General features: G+C 45.0%; 1 protein-coding gene across 1 annotated transcript in view; it reads right to left on the bottom strand.

Annotated features, from left to right (window-relative positions):
* sspo (SCO-spondin) overlaps nt 1-20297 on the bottom strand; it is a gene marked incomplete at both ends in the record, with an annotated part of 88865 nt that overhangs the window by 47103 nt on the left and 21465 nt on the right. The window contains 37 exon segments of the mRNA XM_083936416.1: nt 585-707; nt 808-999; nt 1888-2052; nt 2144-2302; nt 2525-2680; nt 2779-3003; nt 3118-3294; nt 3960-4101; nt 4234-4447; nt 4572-4692; nt 4856-4877; nt 5319-5397; nt 5604-5781; nt 5909-6079; nt 6165-6306; nt 6397-6524; nt 6663-6783; nt 8131-8258; nt 8415-8519; nt 9505-9553; nt 9869-10028; nt 10959-11109; nt 11736-11918; nt 12008-12145; nt 13744-13896; nt 13990-14221; nt 14391-14488; nt 14745-14867; nt 15002-15235; nt 15883-16047; nt 16142-16263; nt 16803-16917; nt 17525-17730; nt 19708-19917; nt 20007-20047; nt 20049-20100; nt 20257-20264. Coding sequence (XP_083792542.1) covers nt 585-707; nt 808-999; nt 1888-2052; nt 2144-2302; nt 2525-2680; nt 2779-3003; nt 3118-3294; nt 3960-4101; nt 4234-4447; nt 4572-4692; nt 4856-4877; nt 5319-5397; nt 5604-5781; nt 5909-6079; nt 6165-6306; nt 6397-6524; nt 6663-6783; nt 8131-8258; nt 8415-8519; nt 9505-9553; nt 9869-10028; nt 10959-11109; nt 11736-11918; nt 12008-12145; nt 13744-13896; nt 13990-14221; nt 14391-14488; nt 14745-14867; nt 15002-15235; nt 15883-16047; nt 16142-16263; nt 16803-16917; nt 17525-17730; nt 19708-19917; nt 20007-20047; nt 20049-20100; nt 20257-20264 — 5188 coding nt within the window.

Genomic DNA, 20297 nt, shown 5'->3' with positions numbered 1-20297 from the left:
CAGGTAAGCAATCATCATGTGAAAGCAAATAAACATGTCCACCAAACACTATTTTCCGTCGCTAATGTTTTGGGTGCGGGTCACCAACTCAAGATTAGCCCCCTGCAGGGAAAGGCGCTGGGCCGTAGACCGAGGATGTGACGCATATTTTAGTTTCACCTAATATTTTTTCAATATCCCCTTCATCGCCAAGATAAAATGTTTTCCCTCGTCCACTGTGCAAAAAAAACACGTTATTTACACATTGTTTATATAATTCTTTGCCAAAGCTACAGGGAGCTACTGATAAGGGGCTGAAGAGCCGCGTGCGGCCCAGGAGCCGTGGGTTGCAGACCCTTGATCTAGACAATTACTACAATGACAATTAGCACTTTTGAGCATATGTGAAGCATAAAATAAACCATTATTATATCTCACATTACAAGCCATTTATGGACGGGCTACAAATGCACCTTATCTAGTGTTGAGCCTGGGTATAAAAAAGTACCCAAATTCCCTTAATTTCTCATATCTAAATGACATTACTTAAAAAATGACTACACACGGGTCTAAAATAACACCCTACCACCTCACGTGTGTCCTACCCAGTATACACGCTGCAGTGCAGTTGCTGGTCAAGCTGAGATGTGAGCAGATGGGACGACAAGGCTCAACCCTCCCGGCCCGGCAGTCTGCCTCAGTCACCAGCACCATGCCGTTGACACAGCCTGAACGACAATCAGGGAACAGACGTAATTCAGATATTCGACGGACTTTATCATGCAGCAATGCGATGATTTGTGTGGTCAAAGCCATAGTATGAGCCACCTGTCTGAGTGCTGACGTCTTTGGTGCAGGGCTGGCTGTTGCAGCTCTGGCTCTGCAGGGTCATGCCCTCACAGTCCCGCCCCCCGTTTTTGGGCGGAGGAGCAGAGCAGGTTCTGTTCCTCTGTCTGACACCACCTCCACACTGAGCGTCACACTCCGTCCACTCTGTCCACTCCGACCAGTGACCATCAACTACAAGAGGAGACAGGAGAGATTGAGATTGAGATAACCATTAAATCGGAGACAGTATACTTTAACTACTTACAGATGCGTCCTTTTTAACATCGGGTTCAGAGAACAGACCCGAGCGGGAACCTGAAAAACGAAGCCAACAACTGTTGACGCCATAGACCCCCATGTTAAAATGCAAACAGTTCTGGTCCCTATAGCTAATTTACCCAGTCATGACAAGTCTAGAGGCAGGGAATTTTTACATTACTCAGTTTTATTTTAAAGTTGTAATCTGTAAGAATGGAGATACGTTGTTTCTAGCAGCCGCTTTAGCAGAAAGATGCATTTGCAGGTGCACATTGGGACCTCGTCTCCCAGAGTTCCTTTGTAAACTGAACAGTGTCAACTCTATAATGTCAGTAGATTTGCAGCACTCACCTGCGAGATGTGACGTGATGCCTTCACATGCTCCACACTGTTAGCATTTGACTTTAGTACTGACAGGGTAGTGATGTTATTAGTATATTTAGCAGCAAGAGCTTTCATTAGCCAGTCGTATGCTCCATCCCCACCCACTTTACTCTTTAATAGATAGTAACTTAACTTATACGAACTACAACTTTAAGGCTTAAAGTTCTGCATTATTAAGGGCATAGCTGCTCTGACTGGCAGGTGGGTGTTGTCACAGGTGACTAGCATAGACTATAGGCTTTGATCGGCCCACCTCAGCTCCATCCAAGCTCCACCTCTTTGCCCATTTTTGAATTAGCTGGAAATTAGGTGACATCAGGCACGGCCTGGAGGGCGACGGCCGGAGCCACCCACACTGAGCTTCATTTTGGCTCCTCAGAATCCTATGGGTGAGGTCACGGAGACTAGGTACATATTTTATACAGTCTATGAACATACCTGGACATGCACGAGGGAAACAGGCACGACTGTCAAACTGAGCTCCACCACAGGCCCCTCCGGGCAGAGCTTCCCTCAGTATGTCCCTCTGCCGGAACAAAGAGCCCAGACCACAGGACACACTGCACGCACTCCACGCTGTCCATGGGGACATGATGCAGTCCACTAGAGAAGAGAAGAGGTGAAGAAAGGATGTAACAGATGAATCAGTATTTCCCTCTTATATGACCATTTTTGAGATGGTATTATATCTTACCACAGTCTCTCTCGTCTGACCCATCCACACAGTGCCTGTGCAGGTCACATCTGTGATCCAGGTGTACGCACTCTCCGCTGTCGCAAGAGAACTGCTTGGGAGAGCAGGGGCTTGGCACCCGGGGGGTATGTGGAGTCCCCACTGGTCTGGCTGTGGTGCCTGATAAGACATGGGAATACAACAACAGAACTTCATTCAACCTACATACAAGCTTTTCCAGAAATTACAAATCCATTACTATGTATTTCCATTTCAATTATTAAAGAATGTCTTCAATAAGGAACCAACATCATCATTTCTGCATTTATAGTGTTTGTAAAATTCAAGTTATTCTATTTCCACTCCCACTACTCTGCCCACTGAAGGGTTGCTGATGCATACCACAGCGCTCTTCATCCGACCCATCCAAACAGTCCTGTCTGCCGTCACACACCTGTGCCGACTCGACACAGCCAAATGACCGGCACACAAACTGGCCCTCAACACAAAGCACTCTGGGTAGGCCACCATCATGGGGCGTTGTGGCGACCCACGGGGCTGAAAATGAAAATAATATATGTCTATTCTGTATTAAGTTTTAATCCATGGGACCTGCCTGGTGGTAGGATAACGCGAAAAGCTGTTGTGCCTCTCACCTTTTGTGGTTTGCAGCCCAGGTCTTCCAGAATGGCGGGTTGTACTTAGATGCAGTCCAGGTTGACCTGTGGTGACCCCTGGGCTAGCCACACCAGGAAGGCCACTTTGGGACCTGGTGGTATGGAGGCCTGGGGCACCTGTTGTACTGGCACCATGGAAACCTGGTCCCCCCGTGGAGCCGGTGTGGTTCTGCAGCCCTGGAGAGCCTATGGTTGGAGCCGTTCCTGAGGAAGAGGATGAAAAGAAAGAGACATCAACAAAGACAGATGAAGAAAAGGACACAAAGGAAACTGAAGAAGGTGAAACGTATACATGACCACATATGGCTCAGCTCTCACCACAGTTGATTTCGTCAGAGTGGTCCTTGCAGTCCGGTCGACCGTCACAGAGCACAGAGACAGAGACACACTCTTCACTGTGCTGGCATGCAAACTGGCCTGGCTTACATCTCTGCACGGTCACTTTACCACCATGAGAGGGAGACGTGGTCACACTCCTGGGGGTCACCAGCTCATCTACAAGAGCAAGAGGAAAGGTTGTTTCGTGTTAATACTGATGTGAGGTGGTGGCAGAGTGTGGCGGTGGTCGAAAGGTTGAGAGGAGGGCTTGTGACAGGGCAGACGCTGGTTTAAACCCCAGACTGGCAGCATAACTCTGGGTGAACAGCAACGCTCGCCCCTGCAGGAAGTTTATGTAAAATGAGAGATTTCAATGAATTTTTAGCCGATTCTTGCCTCATAAATGACTTTTCCTGTTATTTTTAGGAACTTAAAAGACAATTCTCTGTATTAGTATTATCTTATACTCAATATGATTCTTTTTTTTAATGAAATTCAGAGTTTTCTTCTTCCTGACGCTCTGCGATTGCTCTACTAGCTCTTAACTCTTCCTTCCTCTTAATAATCCAAACTTTAAAAACTAAAAATTCTTATTTAGTTGTTTTAATTCTGGGGAATTCTGAATCCTGAGGCCAACTGTATATTTTTTAAAATAAACAATTGGTGTCTTACTCAGCCTAAAATCAAGAAAGCCTCACAGCCCCCCGTGGAGCTTTGTCGACCCGCAGTGGGGGCCTGGACCCCCAGGTTGGGAACCAGAGAGCTGGGATACAAGATGTTTCGGGTCCACCGGAGAAAAATGAGTGTTATCATTAAGTCGGGCATTCAGTTGACTTCCTCACCTCCCCTGCAGCCCAGGATCTCCACACGCAGGTAGAAGGTGTGTCTGAACTCCACAGGGATGATTCGCAGGTAGCGAGCTCTCACCAGCCGACCCAGCCAGCGGGTCACAGGGGTCCTACCCACCATCCGCACCTCAAACACCTACACCACAACCAAGAGGACACTTCCACATGAGTACGTGTAATGATTGGAATAATGTATCATATGTTTCTTTTGAGGATACATGTAAATATTATAAAAGCTGACACTAAATGTCCAAATCAGTAGAAATACCTTAACAGGGCTCCCAGGCTTCCTATCCTCAGTATAATCTGTGAAGAGGCTGCTGTGCAGGGCGAAGGCTAGCTGGTATTTAGTGAGGTAACCCCACATGCGTTCACTACCCTGGGTCACCACCCCTGATACCCATGTGGGTTCCAGGAGGTCCACCTGAAAATAAGGCTTTGGATCTGCAGGTAAGGGGCTCCATCCAGGCTCCATGATCTGACTGCACAGAGAAGGATAGGTGTGTTGTTTTGATATTTTATATTCCTATCGTAATTCAAATGGCTGTGATGTTAGACTAGTATATGCTTTAGGGGTGACAGACGTACAAAGCTGAGATCACTCACACGTTGGGGACAATATTGAGTCGTCCAGCATCAGCGGGGCTGTTCTCCCAATGTGAGGAGGAGGTCAGCTGACCATATCGAATACTCCCGTCCTCCAGTCCAAGAGGAGAGGAGCAGACGCCTGCAGAATGTCACGAATGTTAACAACATCCAACAGAGCCTGAACACTTCAAACATGAAATCATTTGGCCTGCAGTAATATAATTATAATATTATAATTATTATTAAGAAAAAAACTGACACTGCTCTTCTCAAAACACACAATTACTGCATTTAATACTCACCACGATATCCTGGGACACCATCCTGTAAATGCATAAAAAAAATAAATTAAGTGTGTATTGATGTGTACCTATAGCCTGGTATTAACACAGTGACACATGCAAGTTGGAGCAGTTTTAAAGCAGAACAAAATGGAGGTCTGGTCACAAACTCTCCTCTAATTACAGCTAAACAGTACAATAAAGTGTGTTTATCACGTATGTTTAGTGATGAGAAATAGGCAGTACATTCATTGCATAATCTGGATTCCTATGTGATAAGCACTGCCTGGTTTGACATTTTGATTTTTTTAGTCGGTAAGATGAGCTGCACAGAGAATGCCAGTCACTTTCAGTAACTACATTCAAGCATGACGCTTCACTGTCATCGTTTTGAGATAAACGGCTGTGATTGGTTACATTGGGCCATGTCAGTGACACAGAAATGAAGAACTTGATCTGATAATAAATGAAAGCGTTCTCTTACCGTTGGTGTTACTGCAGGATGAGTGACAGCAGCCTTGGATGGAGTCCTGAGAGGAGCAGGGGTGGGAGGTGTGTACAGTCTGTGAATTATCACAAAACAATGAACATGAGAAAATACTGTATCTAAAATCATTTTTGATAACTTTACAACACCAAGGAAGAAATAAAGAAGAGCTAGATAAACAAAGATGAGATAAAAAGGAAGAAGCACAATGAGAGGATTGATAACAACATGATTTATCATACTTACTGCAAAAATCATAATAATAATAATAATGCCCTCTACCTGTCTGACTGGGTAGTGATGTTATGGGAATGGCAGCCGCTTTCATCCTCTCCCTTTGGACAGTGGGGGATCCCATCACAACGCTGCCCTGCCTCGATGCAGCCCCCGGGTGGGGGGCAGGAGAACTGGCCAGCAGGGCAGCTGCGTGGACTGATGGTTGTTGGGGATGGCTGCGTACCTGCATGTGGGTAATGGTCAGACAAAGGATGATTTCTATATTCAGTTTTGGTACTTACAAAATAAAGAAAAGAAATAATAAAACAATAAATTCATCTCAGGTGTGTTAAAGAGTGTGGTAAACTCACCACAGTTATTCTCATCTGACCCATCCCCACAGTCATTGACTCCATCACAGACGACGCCCAGTGGACCTGCTGGCACACAGCGGCCGTTTCCACACTGGAACTCCTTCTCTCTGCAGCCCCCTGCTGGGGAAACTGTGGAAAGAGGAGTGGGGGTCGTCAACCAGTGGTAACCTAGAGGAGAGGAGAGCTTTTTAGAACCACATTTGCACACAAAATCAAGTAACACCGGCAAAGTCGAGTTAAACCATCTAATTACCATCTCCACAGCCCATGACCTCAAGCCGAAGGTAGATGCCATTCTGGAAATCATGTGGGAGCAGGCGGACAAACCGAGCCGACACCATCCTGTCCAGTCGACTCTCTGCCACCCCTCGATCATCATGGTTACCATGAAAAACCTGGAGGGAGGATGGTGATACATCAATATCAAGATCTGAAGAAGAAATGGCAAGTGGCTTTATATTATGGACTTGGGTATGATGTCTAACCTTGGCTCTGGGCCGGGCGTCAGTAACAAGCTCTTTGTACGTGTACCACTGTCTGCCGTCCTGGCTGAACTGGAGGTAGAAACTGGACACGAATGTGCCAAACACACCACCACCCTGGAGTAGCACACCTACAGGAGGGCAGTGGGATAGAAAGCATTTCATTTATTTGTTACTGACACATCGTACATTATCTCACGTACTGGTTCACAGTTAGTAACCAGCATGTCAATCTGCTCCTGTTCTACAGAACCTGCATGAACGTTTACCAGTGATGTTGAAAGGTTTCAGCAGGTCTATCTGTAGGTATGGGCTTTGTGTGGTGCTAGTTCGTCCCTCAGGGCTCCGCTGTGGTAGGTCCTTATACTCCTCAGGTTCTGGACTCCAGCCCTGCAGATACATGAGGTAACACGTCATAGTCATGTTGCAGCAAGATGATGATAGAGATGGGAAAAACTCATGTGTTTTGCATTAATGTCATCAAGGTGGTTGTTAAATACAGAGTTGATGAGTTTAGGATTTACAGTCGTTGGCCTCCGTAAGTGGTTGGTTTTCAAGTGCTTACATTAGTAGCTGCCAAGTTGGATTTAGAGCTTACAGTTCAGTTTCCCAGTTGTTGATTGGAAATCACACGTCAAGTACGGACATTTGTTATTACAATAACTCCAATAGTAGCATTAGTTTTGCAGGTATTTAGTCATAAACCAAAGTATTGGACAAATGCAAATTTTACCAAAATAAAATGCAGGAGAAAAGAGAGTAAAATTTAATCTTGATGGGGACATGAATGACAAAGCTAATGTAAATCCACCCTGAAGATGCAAAGTTATCTCACTCATAATTAAAAGTGTGATGCTAAAGTCCTGTAAAGTCCTATTCATCCCCAGGAGATCTCGAATGTTTGTGTAAAACGGCAGGGTAATGCATACAATAACTGTTTCAGTCCAGACCAAAGCGTTACAAGGACATACTGACGGACTGACCAACCAACCAACCAATACTGCCATTACTTTAGGGGAGAAAGAAACAGCGAACAAACTGTTTACTGTAGCACAAATGAAAGAAGAAGAAGAAGAATTCCTTTATTTGTCCCGCGATGGGGAAATTCAATTTTTACTCTATTTTTTTCATTTTACACACACAGGCCCGAAATACACACATGCACAGACAAGACCTATATACATGCAACTAATGGAGAGATGTCAGAGCGAGGGGGCTGCCAGTGACCAGCGCCCCAAGCAGTTTGGGGTTCAGTGCCTTGCTCAACAGCACCTCGGCAGTGCCCAGGAGATGAACTGGCACCTCTCCAGCCACCAGTCCACGCTCCATTCATGGTCCACACAGGGACTCGAACCAGTGACCCACCTCCGGTTCCCAGCCAAGTCACCTATGGACTGAGCTACTGCCGCCCAGTGTATGGGATTAGAAACAAAGGGGCACTTGACAAGTGCGCAAAGAGCAGGCAAGGTAAGTTTTAAAAAAGCATGCATTGACCTTTTTTTTAAATATATTTGTAATGTCAGTAAATTGTCAACCATTGTGTTGCTCACCCCGGTGACTGACCCTTTACTCATGAATTTGACCTATCCCTGTGGGAAAACTATTTATTTTCATAGGTCAGGCTACAGAACAGCAGTTTTGGAGCTGCTGGGGATTTAGCAACATGCTCAAAGACATTTCACCAGGATAAATAGTACAAAGTCTGCTCCGTCGTATAAATCTATCAGCTTAGTGTACCTGCAGATCCCTATGGGGGTCCCATCCATGGAGGCGACCTGCCTCAGGGGGGTGGCCGGTCTGCTGTGATGATGCAGTGAAACTGGAGTTTGGGAGAGTCTGAACACCCAGAGGAGACCAACACTCATCTGAAAAGAAGAGGAGAGGAGAAGAGGGGGTGAGATTGAAAATGACAATAAGTGTAAATAGATGAACCCTTAGATAATAATCACAGGTACTAAAGGGTTTAAATGCTCTACCTGTGAAACCGCACAATCAACTGATCAAATGGAAAATACACTGACCTCCAGGAGGAAGTGGATACGTGGGAACCTGAGGCGTAGTGCCATCTGCTGGCGTGGATGTCACAGTGACAGGGCTGATGGTCACAAGAACGGTGTCATTTCCTCCTACAGAGGTGTTGGAGAACAGAAAGCTTAATGTCAGAGAGAACTCATCTTTTTATCGCCATGTTTGCAACAATGACCTGGCTGTCGTTGAGTAACTAAATGACTTGGACCCATATAGATTTAATTTGACTATTCTTCATCTGCAAAAGCTCTTTATGCAACATTTATGTTTATAAAAAAAAAAATACAGGTACTACAGGTTAGGGATGGGCATCGGTGCTCAATTCAGACGTCAGTATTTGTACAATGTAACACTTTTTTTTAGCTTTTCTAAATGCTCATGCAGCCGACAAGTTAATGCATACAGTAACGTTATACCATTACAACAACGCTCATGCTTATAAAGTTATGTTTGAACATGGATAGCAGCGCTAGGCTACCCAACAATTGACGTTGCCACATAACGTTAGCTAGCTGTAGTAGTCGACTCACCTAATGGTAACTTGTGGCTATGGGACACACGCTCCGTAAGTTGAGCCAGGCAGCGTCCCAAAAAGTTATATTTAGTAGGATTGTTTTGAACACAGATACCAACGCTGGGCTACCCGATGGTTGAATTTGCCACATAGCATTAGCTACACTAGCTGTCAATTTATCTAAGTTAGCAAGTTAACGTCGCGTTAGCTTACAGTATTCAGTAAGTTGTCTTTTGAGCATGTAAGATATGTCTGTGGTCAGAAGAAGAGGTGAGCAAAGGTACGTCTTTCTGTCCAGAATTAAGAGAATGTGTGAGCTTAATAAAATAAAAGCAACCTTAGGAAAAAAGACACCTATGGATAACAAGATCACACACATCTCCAGGGGGTACAAATATAAAAACATAGGTTCATATCATTAATCGGTGTCAACGTCATCTCTGACATGAATGATCGCTCGTAGCCACGGAGTGCACTTAGTTGTGTTGTTCATGCGAATCATTGTATTTATCATTAAACAGGAAGACTTTTATTCAGTGTAGATAGCAGAACAACAGTTGTGATTTTACCTTGGCAGAAACAACACCTGTCTCCCTCTCCAGGCACCAGACTTTGGCCCTGTACAAACAAACCAACATTTCAACATTTGACTCGGTCCCGCCTGTGGTAGAGTCGCTATGGGACACAACTATGCAGAGAAAAGCCAAAGGATGCAGAGGACGCAGAGCCGTGGATTATGACGGGTTGAGTGTGGATTTGATTATTTGCACGAGATAAGTTTGAAACATAGAGGCGTTAAAGCAAACACAGTCACATTCTCAACTAAATGTGCAAATGTACCAATGTACAACATTACACATGCTTAGGCAGCATACACAGTTAGTGCAGTCACTTAAATGTGTAAATACACAGGACACACAAGTCTACCCTTACCTGTGGACATCCACTGACAGCGTATGGACAATAGGGCGAACATTGGACTGTAAGGTTGGGCCGACAGTGACATAACTGGCAGTGGTCAGACCTCCATCTGTCCCCCACAGCATGGGACTGTCCCTTGTACTCACACTCAACACAGGGGTCTGTCTGGCACCTGCACACACACTCACAGACATTAAAAATGCATGCAGGAGTAATCAAATGCATATGTGTTTGCTCATCAGTGCCTGGTGTTAGACACTAAGGAAAAAGGCCCCTTCTTTATAGGCATTGTCGCCTCACAGCGAGAGGGTTCCTGGTTCAAATCCCAGCTGGGGCCCTTCTGTGTGGAGTTTGCATGTTCTCCCCGTGTCTGCGTGGGTTTTCTCCGGGTTCTCCGGTTTCCTCCCACAGTCCAAAGACGTGCAGGTGTTCGGTTCATTGATGACTCTAAATCACCCGTAGGTGTGAATGGTTGTCTGTCTCTGTTCGTCTCTATGTGTCCTGTGATAGACTGGCGTCCTGTCCAGGGTGGACCCCGCCTCACGCCCGATGTCAGCTGGGATCGGCCCCTCGCGACCCCGACAGGAACAAGCGGTTGAAGATGAATGAATCTTAAGTAACTTCAATAGGTTTTGCGTTGAGGGATCATGAACATTTACAGTAAATATTACAATCTAGTCAGTTATTATCACGTGCACAAAATAAGATACCAACAAGCATGAAGTACAATTTAGTAAATTCTGATTTAAACCGATAATTTAATTTCAAGATGTTATATACAAGAGGAACATTTTGCCTTAATAGAATGAATGTGCTTAGTAAATTGACATGACAACTACAATTAGAAAGAGGTTGGGAGGAACTCAAATATGAGCATTCATCGTCTGGGACCATAAATATCCACTGCAGATCGAAAATATGGCCATTATTATTCAAGAAAACGGTTTGAGAAGGGTACATTTTGTCCTGACAGAGGTACAAGTCAAAAGGTCATCGGGGGTAACTACAACTTTTAGGAACAAGTCGAAGTGTAGTGGTGTAGAAGTCGAGTAGTAGAAGCAGTAAAAGTAGTTAACAGTCCCATGAGGAGAGGGCTACGTACCGACGGGCCTTCCTGTAAATCCCTCTACACATTCTCCCATCTCCGTTCTTGATGGGGTTGTTTGGGCTGCGGAACGACCACTGGACACTCTGAACACCACAGGGCCCCAGACACTCTCCCCACTCAGACCATGATGACCAGCCACAGTGCACTGCAATGTTACAGAACGGACTGTGTGGGATTGCTCAGACTTTAAAGGTTAGTTCGTATTTTGTATATTTTAAGTGTGGTTGTATGAGGTATTTGTCCGTTGTCAGTGTTTATGGTGGTCAGCACACCCCGAGTTTGGAGAAGCAGGCAGGAAGCTAATGACACGAAAGCTGAGCAATGTCCTATTGTGATGGGGGCAGGAGATATATGTATTTCAGACACCTAAAAAAAGGCCCAATCGGTTAGTTTCTTTGCGTTATTGAGGTCAGTTATTTAAACTGGGATGAGCAACGACATAGCAGATCAATGCTATGGTAGAGGGAAAAAAGACTTTCTGTCAATGGAGTCTGGTGGCTTTGACAAGAGCATAGATAGCTTTTTTACTTTTTTGATGGCTAAAGTATGTTTTGCTGAGCTTCTGTCAGTAATCCTGCCTGCTTCTCCAAACTGGGGTTGTGCCGACTGCCATCTGCTGTTGATAGTACACTAACTATGGATGAGTACCTCATACAATCCAGAACTTTCCATTTAAGACATGAATGACACCCAGTATGTGGGTAAAGGTCAACTATGGACTTGATGTGGATCTTGAAATGAAACACCAAAGTCTGTATTTGACAGACTCACCTGAGCAGTCCGGGTTAGGCTGGCATCTCTGAGGCCTTCCTCTCTCACACACACAAATCTCACAGTCCACCTTTATCTGCTGGCCCGGCCAGTAGCGCACACCTGCCACCTCACACACACACTCTTCTGGTGACACGCACTGTTGCGTATGGCTCATCACCTGGCCCTCCGGACACCAACAACCTAAAGATAGAGACAAGTTGATCGTGAAAGAAAAAGCTTGAGGGAAATGATGAACTTGGCCATTTTAAAATGGCAAGAGCACATCTGACCTGAGGAGCAGGGTGCTATTGGATCACAGGTCGTCCTACTGCTGATGTGGGCGCAGGACATTGGGCAGGGAGCACAGCTGTGTCTCACCAGTCCGGTGGGACAGCTGGTGTTGGCACAGCCATCATCAGGACAAGGCTCTGGAGTGGGAAAGGAAAGAAAAGGAGTTCACTTGTTAAAACATTTTATTCCTTCTCAGCACTCCGACTTTCTTTGCTACCGTGCATTTTGCGCAGACTTATTTGTGCGATGAACCTTGATTTTTATTTTGCTTTTTTAGCATTTTAAACACAACTATCAGATAAGTATAAGCAACGATACAACAGCAACATTTTAAGATTACAACCATTTTGATTCATAGTTCCATTTGACAATACTGTCTTTATTTATAAAATTAGACGCAGATTGATTTGGTCAACATAAATGTAACCTCGTGTTAGTTCATGAAGGGTTCTGTAGTAGTCATAATCGGCTGGCTGCCGCTGTTGAACGATTATCATACTGTAAGTCACACACCATGACCGAAAGAACAAGGTTGCGGGTACGAGCGGCCGAAATGTGTTTTCTCAGGAGGGGGGCTGGAGTCTCCCTTAGAGGGAGGGGGAGAAGTTTAGCATCCGTGAGGAACTCGGAGTAGAGCCGCTGCTCCTTTGCTTTTAAAGGAGCCAGTTGAGGTGGTTCAGGATCATCTGGTAAGGATGAACCCTTGGCACCTCCCTAGGGAGGTGTTCCAGGCACGTCCAGCTGGGAGGAGGCCTCGGGAAGACCCAGGACCAGGTGGAGAGATTATATCTCCACACTGGCCTGGGAACGCCTCGGGATCCCCCAGTTAGAGCTGGTTAATGTGGCCCGGGAAAGGGAAGTTTGGGGTCCCCTGCTAAAGCTGCTGCCCCCGCGACCCGACCCCGGATAAGCGGTTGAAGATGAGATGAGATGAGAAGTCACACACCAATCACCACTCATCCTCAAACCCCATCCTTAGTTAAGGTAAGTCAAGTCCCAAGTCAAGTCACTTTAACCCCCCTGCCCTCCCCCCAAGTGACTGGTATCAGTACCTGTCTAATAATGATATTACTGCCAGATGTAGCTAACCTGTTCAAAAGTAGCAGATTCAGTTGACTAGTGATATCAATAGATATAATGCTGGCGTTAGTTAGCTGTGGAGTTGTAAGGGAACAGATTGTATTGTAGCTAACATCAACACTCAGAGTCCCCAGTTAACGACTTGTAATATTTAATATTTAAACTGAAAACATAAAACTAACAAAGACAAGTCAGTCAACTCATCATGTCGCAGGTCAGGTCTTTAACTTTAAAGTGGAGCCTAAAGTCATTTATTTTCTGTCAAGTCAAGTTGCAAGTCATCCAAACAGTGACTTGAGTCGACTCTCTGTTGACATTCACATCTCTGTTTCAAAAAATCCAACGTGCAATTTTCTTGAAACAGAGACTTTTTGGGGATTTTGGGTGAACCAGTCCACTAAAACTTTTTTTTCAGCATTTGCACCTTAATAAGAAGACTGTGAAGAAATGGGAGAGGGGTATGACATACAATAAAGGTCCCAAGACCAGAATCAAACAAACCACAGGCTCCAACCGACTCTTTAAAAGGGATACTCTCCTCCTCAATAGTTGCACAAGACTGAAACATTTCTTTCCGAACTAACCAGTGAATTTAAGACAAAATATTACAGTATTTTTAATTTCAGTTCAACCTTAGTTCACAGACAGCTCTTACTGATTTCCATGGGTAGGTTGGACGGTCCAGGGAGCTGGGAACACTCTCGGCCTCCGTAGCGAGGAGGGTTGCAGCCTCTGTGTCTGACCTGTACGCCACCACAACCACTGGAACAGTTCGACCAGCTTACCCATGGCAGCCACTGACCATCCACTGGAGAGGGGAGGAGAGAGCATCACACTTCAGTAATTAATACTTATAATAATATTGGATTTTAGACTTTGAGACTCATGTTCAGCTCCTTACCAGGGCAGGTGGTGTTGAAGCATTGCTGCCTCAGGAGGTCCTGACCCCGACAGTGGCGCAGTGGATCTCCTGGAGGGCAGGTTCTCTGCCGGCGCATGGAGCCTGTACCACAGGAGGTGCTGCAGGGGCTCCACGGACCCCAAGAGCTCCAGCTTCTACAGCCCTGCTCATCAGTCGGACCTCCAAGTGGTGCTAGTGAGGAGTCTGGGCAGTCTGCCACACCATTACACACCTAGGTAACAAGGTGGGGTCAGTCAACAGGAATGTAAATGTGTGTCCAAATCCTCATATTTACAAACAGGCCAGTGAAAGATGATGCAATTATGGGAAACAACATGAAACTCCTCTAACTTCAAAGTTTGGCTTGCAGGTGGGGGATATCATGTTGGTCTTAGACGTACCGTGTTAAACGGGACACAGGATCCATCCATGCAGGTAAATTCAGGGCAGGTGACAGTGGCGTTCCCCCTACCCGGTGGCACTGGTGAGACAGTGTAATCTGGACGGAGCGAGATTTCAAAAATATTATTTAACATACCAAAGATTATATCACCCATCACCCTTAAATGTGTGATTACGGGACACTGGCATGTACATTTCTTCTTTGTTTCCTTTTTTATTCCCTATCGTCCATTCCTTGAATGCAACAATGAGCATTGTGTCAGATCTTCTGCGTGACATGCTCCATCTTCTTACTCCATCTATCCTAGCTTGATTTCTCACCTCTCTCTCCTCCTTATCACACGAGAACTCACCACACACCAGCTCATCTTCACCCCGTGGACAGTCTGGAATGCCGTTGCACACTTGGGACATATTCACACAGGTGCGATTGTCACACAGGAAGCTGCCTGGACAGGGAGGTATTCCAGTAGAGCCTGGTAGACGGTCAGAAATATTGTCAGTGTCTATTAACGCGTCTTTAGATGTGACTATTTCTTCTTTCTTAGTAATGCTCAAAAACATACTAGTGTCATTTTGCGCCTTCATAATTGTCTTGATAGTAACTTACCACAGTTGTCAATGCTCTCGTCTGAGGCATCCCTGCAGTGTGGGACGCCGTCACAGAGCTGCTGGTAGTCCACACACTGGTCTCCACTGAGACACGACACCTGGCCAGGGCCACAGGGGGCGCTACACTGCTGCTCATCACTACCATCCATACAGTCTGTTTCCCCGTCACAACGCCAGGCCTGAGGAACACACTGTCCACCTGTGGCACAGCTGAACTCATAAGACCTACAAGCTGGAGAAAAGTATAGATAAAATCATGGCAAAAACCATTCATCCATGGATTGCACAACAGGACAGCTATAAGATACACACATATGAGCCCCGGTGGCGTTAAGGGCTTTAATGGACAGGGGGACAAAGGAATGTTTGACACGGTGATGGCCGTTGAGGGGAACCCTGTATCGTCCGCCTGAGGAGAGAAGCTGATGCTCAGGGTGGAGACATAAGTTGTGGTCTGAGATGATTTTTTTTGGCTTGTTGAAAAATATCCTGAAGACTTGGATATTGATCGACTCTCCTGATCTCCTTGACTGTATGAGTGGGGTGATTTGGGCCTTCGGCTGAGCTGTCGGGTGACCAAACCACACACAGATACCACAGCGCAGGAAGCTCTACACTACTGCATGATAGAACCGAAGCTGCACTCAGACACGGCTCACTCCGACATGCTGGGAGGGGTCGGTAAGAAATGAATGGTACAACTTCATGATTAAGTTGTAATTGAGCTGATACAGTGTTATGTAATATGTGGGGCTGTAAGGCGTTAAATGCAGAACTGAAATCAACACAATAGTTTGGCATAGGCCCTGGAGTTCTCCAGATGTTTGATGACCATGTGCATTATACGTCTGATTGCATCATCATCATGACTGTCATTACCTGAAGAGGGCATAGTTGGGGTGACAGGTGAGGCTGTTATAACAGTGTAGCAGTTGGTTCTGTTCTCATCCTCTCCACCTGGACAGTCTGTTGACCCATCACACAACTTAGTGGTGGCAACACATGTACCGTCCCTACAGGCGAACTGGTCAGGCGCACAGGTCACTACAGAAAAAGGATGAAAGTTGATCATTGATGGCTTTGGGGGAAGATTCAACTTATAGCTGACAAAAAATAAATGCTGTTTTAGTATTTGTACCTTTACTTGGACAGACAGCTTCGTCTGTTCCAGAGGGGCAGTCTCTGTGTCCATCACACACTCTGTCTGCAGGTACACACTGGTCCCCAGGACACTGAAACTCCCCTGCTGCACACACACACCTATAACCAGCCAAAACAATTAGATTATGATGACATCATGATGTATAATCTATCATTCGTTGGATGAGGGCTGCTTAGAAACAAAACAGAAAGTAGAAAGTACAATCTTCATGTTTTGAACAGATGTGGGCTTAAAGGTATTTGCAAGTGATTCTCATTATTTGATGTAACCTAGCGTTGAGGGTCGTCATATCGGTAGCCTAGCATCACCAGACTTGTTTTAAATCTGTACTGTGGAACCTCTCATTTCGTGTGTGATTCACGAAGGTTCGCTATCAACAGTAGAGCCCAAAAAGACTCTGGATGCAACAAAATCATTGCAACGGAATGAAACTGACTCACAAGCTTTCTAAAATTACAGCTAAACAGTGCACTAAAATGTGTGTATGGACTCATTTTAGGCAGGAAATAGACAATACAGCCGACTAGATGTCAACAAGACTGTGATGAAAAAGGAGTCAAGATTGTTTTGTTGCCTTAAAAACAAATTTATACACAGCAGAACTTAATACCAAAGTGAAGTAGAAGTGAACACACACCCTCTCTCATCACTGAGGTCTCCGCAGTCATCGTGTCCGTCACAGCGGTGCAGGTAGAGGATGCAGCGTCCTCCAGCACACAGGAATTCTCCCTCATCACACACCACACCACAGTCTGGACCGACAAAAGAACAGTTCCTCACATGAGCATGTCCATAAAAGAAAAGTAATCATTCAAGTGTGCCCACATGTAAAAGCACAGAAAACAAGTAACAAAACACTCGACTGTTAAAACAATACTGTGTGTAAGAGCAGATTAATGTTAATTGTTGTGTGTGTATGGTCTGATTGTAATTGGCGGGTCATCCTATTTAGGGTAGGAACCTTTGGGGGCTCGACAGGTGTTTCCAACCAGAAAGGAAAAACAGTTTTTGACCGCTACGCTGCGCTACGCTACGCTACTATGTGCAGTATGCTCCGTCAGGATGTATGATCTAAAGCATGAGAAGTCAAATAAATGAACTTGTTTGCATCTCAACATGACTCTCATTCATCAGTCATGGTATAGTAAAAGCGCGTCAATTAGGTTTCCTGTTGAAATGCCTCAGTGGCTTAAAGCATTGGCTTAGCTTCTACACTGTGCTTGATAATATTAGTACCTACATGATCAAGTCTGACAATGACTAACTGGATTAATTGATTTTTTGATAGAGCCCTTTATTGAAATTGTTGATTCTTCTCTTTGACAGTTGTTTATGATGTTGGAGAAAGTGATAGATAACCTTGCTCATCCGACCCATCGGCGAAACCACAGTCCAGCCGTCCATCACACACACGGCTGGCTGCCAGGCACTTCCCATTGGCACACTGAAACTCCCCTGGTGGACACAGGGGCATGGGGGTTGCGGGTCCACAGAACTCCTCGTCTGATTGGTCAGCACAGTCTGGGTTGCCATCACAACGCAGAGCCAGGTTCAAACATGGTCCACTGCAGAGGTGGGTGTCAGTTCACTTTAATCACGACAGGAATTTCATTCTAGCAGCAAGGACTGTTGGAAGTTAACATGCCGATGCTGATGTAATGCCGTTACCGTGTTTATATTCTGGGATGTAGCACGTAATGTTAAGGTTAGAATATAAGTGTGATAAGATGCTAGTATGCTAACACTTGCATGCTACGATGAAGCCTTTAAGAATACATCTCCACATTCAGACAGCATGACGCTTTAAGGCATGGATGTTAAACTGATCCAGTAAAGGGCCGTGTGGCTGCAGGTTTTCATTCCAACCAATCAAAAACACACCTGGTCCAACAAATCAACTGTGTGAAGACAGTTCAGGTGATTGAGTAAGTCGAGTCAGGGGAGTTTTTGCTTGGTTGGAATGAAAACCTGCAGCCACAGCGGAGCTTTACTGGATCACTTTGACACCCCTGCTTTAAGGGGATATTTCAAACCAACAAACAAACGAAAAACATCCACTCCACACCTCTGCTAATGCTAATTATGCTAATGATACACGTTAGCACAGTGCATGATTTAGCATGTTAACATTAAAATGGTTTAGCATGCGTAAGCTGACCGTAACATTCTAATCTCATGGTTGCATGAATTTGGTATTTTTACAGGAACACTGTAAAAAAAATAAACTAAAGTGCAAATGTTGGACTGGTGGCACCCTGGTGGCTCCCTTCAGTGACAGGCTGCTTCACCCAAAGTGTGTGATGGAGCGTTATCGCAGGTCTTTCCTTCCTGCAGTTGTCAGACCGTACAACCGGCACTGCTCCAAGTAGAACACACACACCAAAACAATAATAATAAATAATGACAATAACTGCACTATAATGCTCTCCAATGGAGTTCACTGAAACACTTGGTGAATTTCAATCACAATGTCCAACACTAAAAGTAATATTTTTCCTCTGTTCCTTAGTGTAAATTTAAACATTTAGAAATATCGTACATATTGTTCCTGTTATTCTTATATTTTACACTTCCTTGTGTTTATATTGTTCATATTTTTCTATATTTATCTAGAATTTATTGTTTCTTATTGATGCTTCTTCTATGTTTGCTATCCACTTTGCTGCTGTAATATGGAAATGTCCCCTTAGTGGAACTAGTAAAGGAAAATCTTATCTTATCTTATGTAGAGCACGTACCATAAAGGCTTCCTTACCACAGAGATAAAGCCCAGCCTAGGCCCTTTGCTGCAAGTCATACCCTATCTATCCCGTTTTATCTGCCTGTCTCTCTCACTATCACGTAAAGCACAAATGGCAACAACAAAAAAAAGTTAGTGGTTTGCCATTCAAGGTCAATGCCTGATCTTAAACATCTCATAAGACTTTTGCAAATCTTGGGTTACCATCCAGACAGGACCATCCTCCAAATGAATGTATTTAGCAGATTTAATGGGAATGCATTCCATTAAAAGTCTTCAGATGTTTCATTGTAAATGGTAATGGACTTGTATAGTGCCTTTCTAGTCTTCTGACTACTCAAGGCGCTTTCACACTACTTGTCACATTCACCCATTCACACAGATGGCAGTGGACATCTACATACCATCTTATCTAACCATTCACAACCACATTTACACACCCATGCGCAGCGCAGGGAGCAATTTGGGGTTCAGTGTCATGCCCAAGGACACTTCGACATGTTGACCAGGGGATATTGGGGTCAAACCGCTGATCTCATAAATGGAGGACAACCCACTCTACCACTGAGCCACTGCCGCCGTAGTCCATTACTGCCACTAACCTCACTGTGGAACAAAATTCTGGAGGCTGAGGACCAAACACTGCCGCACCTTCAGTGGCGTTCACATTGGCAAATCTATTTTGTAAAATGCCCAAATGCATCAGAATATAACCTCATGGTTGACTTATCATATTTGATATCCCTTGGTTATTAGTCTTCCTAATCTGCACAAACAACTGTGCGTGTTGGTGTGGATTCACCTCGGCGTGCTGGTGCAGTGGAAATGGTCCGGAGAGCAGGTGGCTAGGCAGATCTCATCCGAACCATCGCCACAGTCATCCTCATTGTCACACACCCACTGGGAGGGGACGCAGCGCCCCCCGGCACATGTGAACTCTGATTCCAGACAGGGAGGGGAGACAGGAGGGCAAACCACACCCTCACACTGCCACACACCATGCTCACAGGAACTGGACACACAAAGGCAAAGAACTTTAGTTGTGATTAACACTGGAAAAAAGGGTGGAATATACCTTTAGAAGCACTTAGATCGACTAACCAGTTCTGACAGTGTTGAGTGATGGTAGTTCCAGGTGGGAAACATAGAGCCATCCCACTCACATGGACACTGAATGGGAACTACACAGCCGTCCCTGTAGAACAGGAAACATACAGACAAGTCTTATATTCTTAGAGGTTTGACGTGTGTGATGTAAGAAAGTCTGTCCTGAGGGTGGCAAAAATGAAACAATACGGGCTCGTTAATAAGTGACTTTCTTCTTGGGCCAATCTTTTTTTGCAATTTTGACATTTTGTCCTGAGAGTAGAATGGGAAAACATTCATGATGTG

This window comes from Echiichthys vipera (assembly GCF_963691815.1).
Source record: "Echiichthys vipera genome assembly, chromosome: 21".
Taxonomy (NCBI): domain Eukaryota; kingdom Metazoa; phylum Chordata; class Actinopteri; order Perciformes; family Trachinidae; genus Echiichthys; species Echiichthys vipera.
Note: the sequence above shows the minus strand (reverse complement) of the source record. Positions and strands in the feature narration are given on the sequence as shown.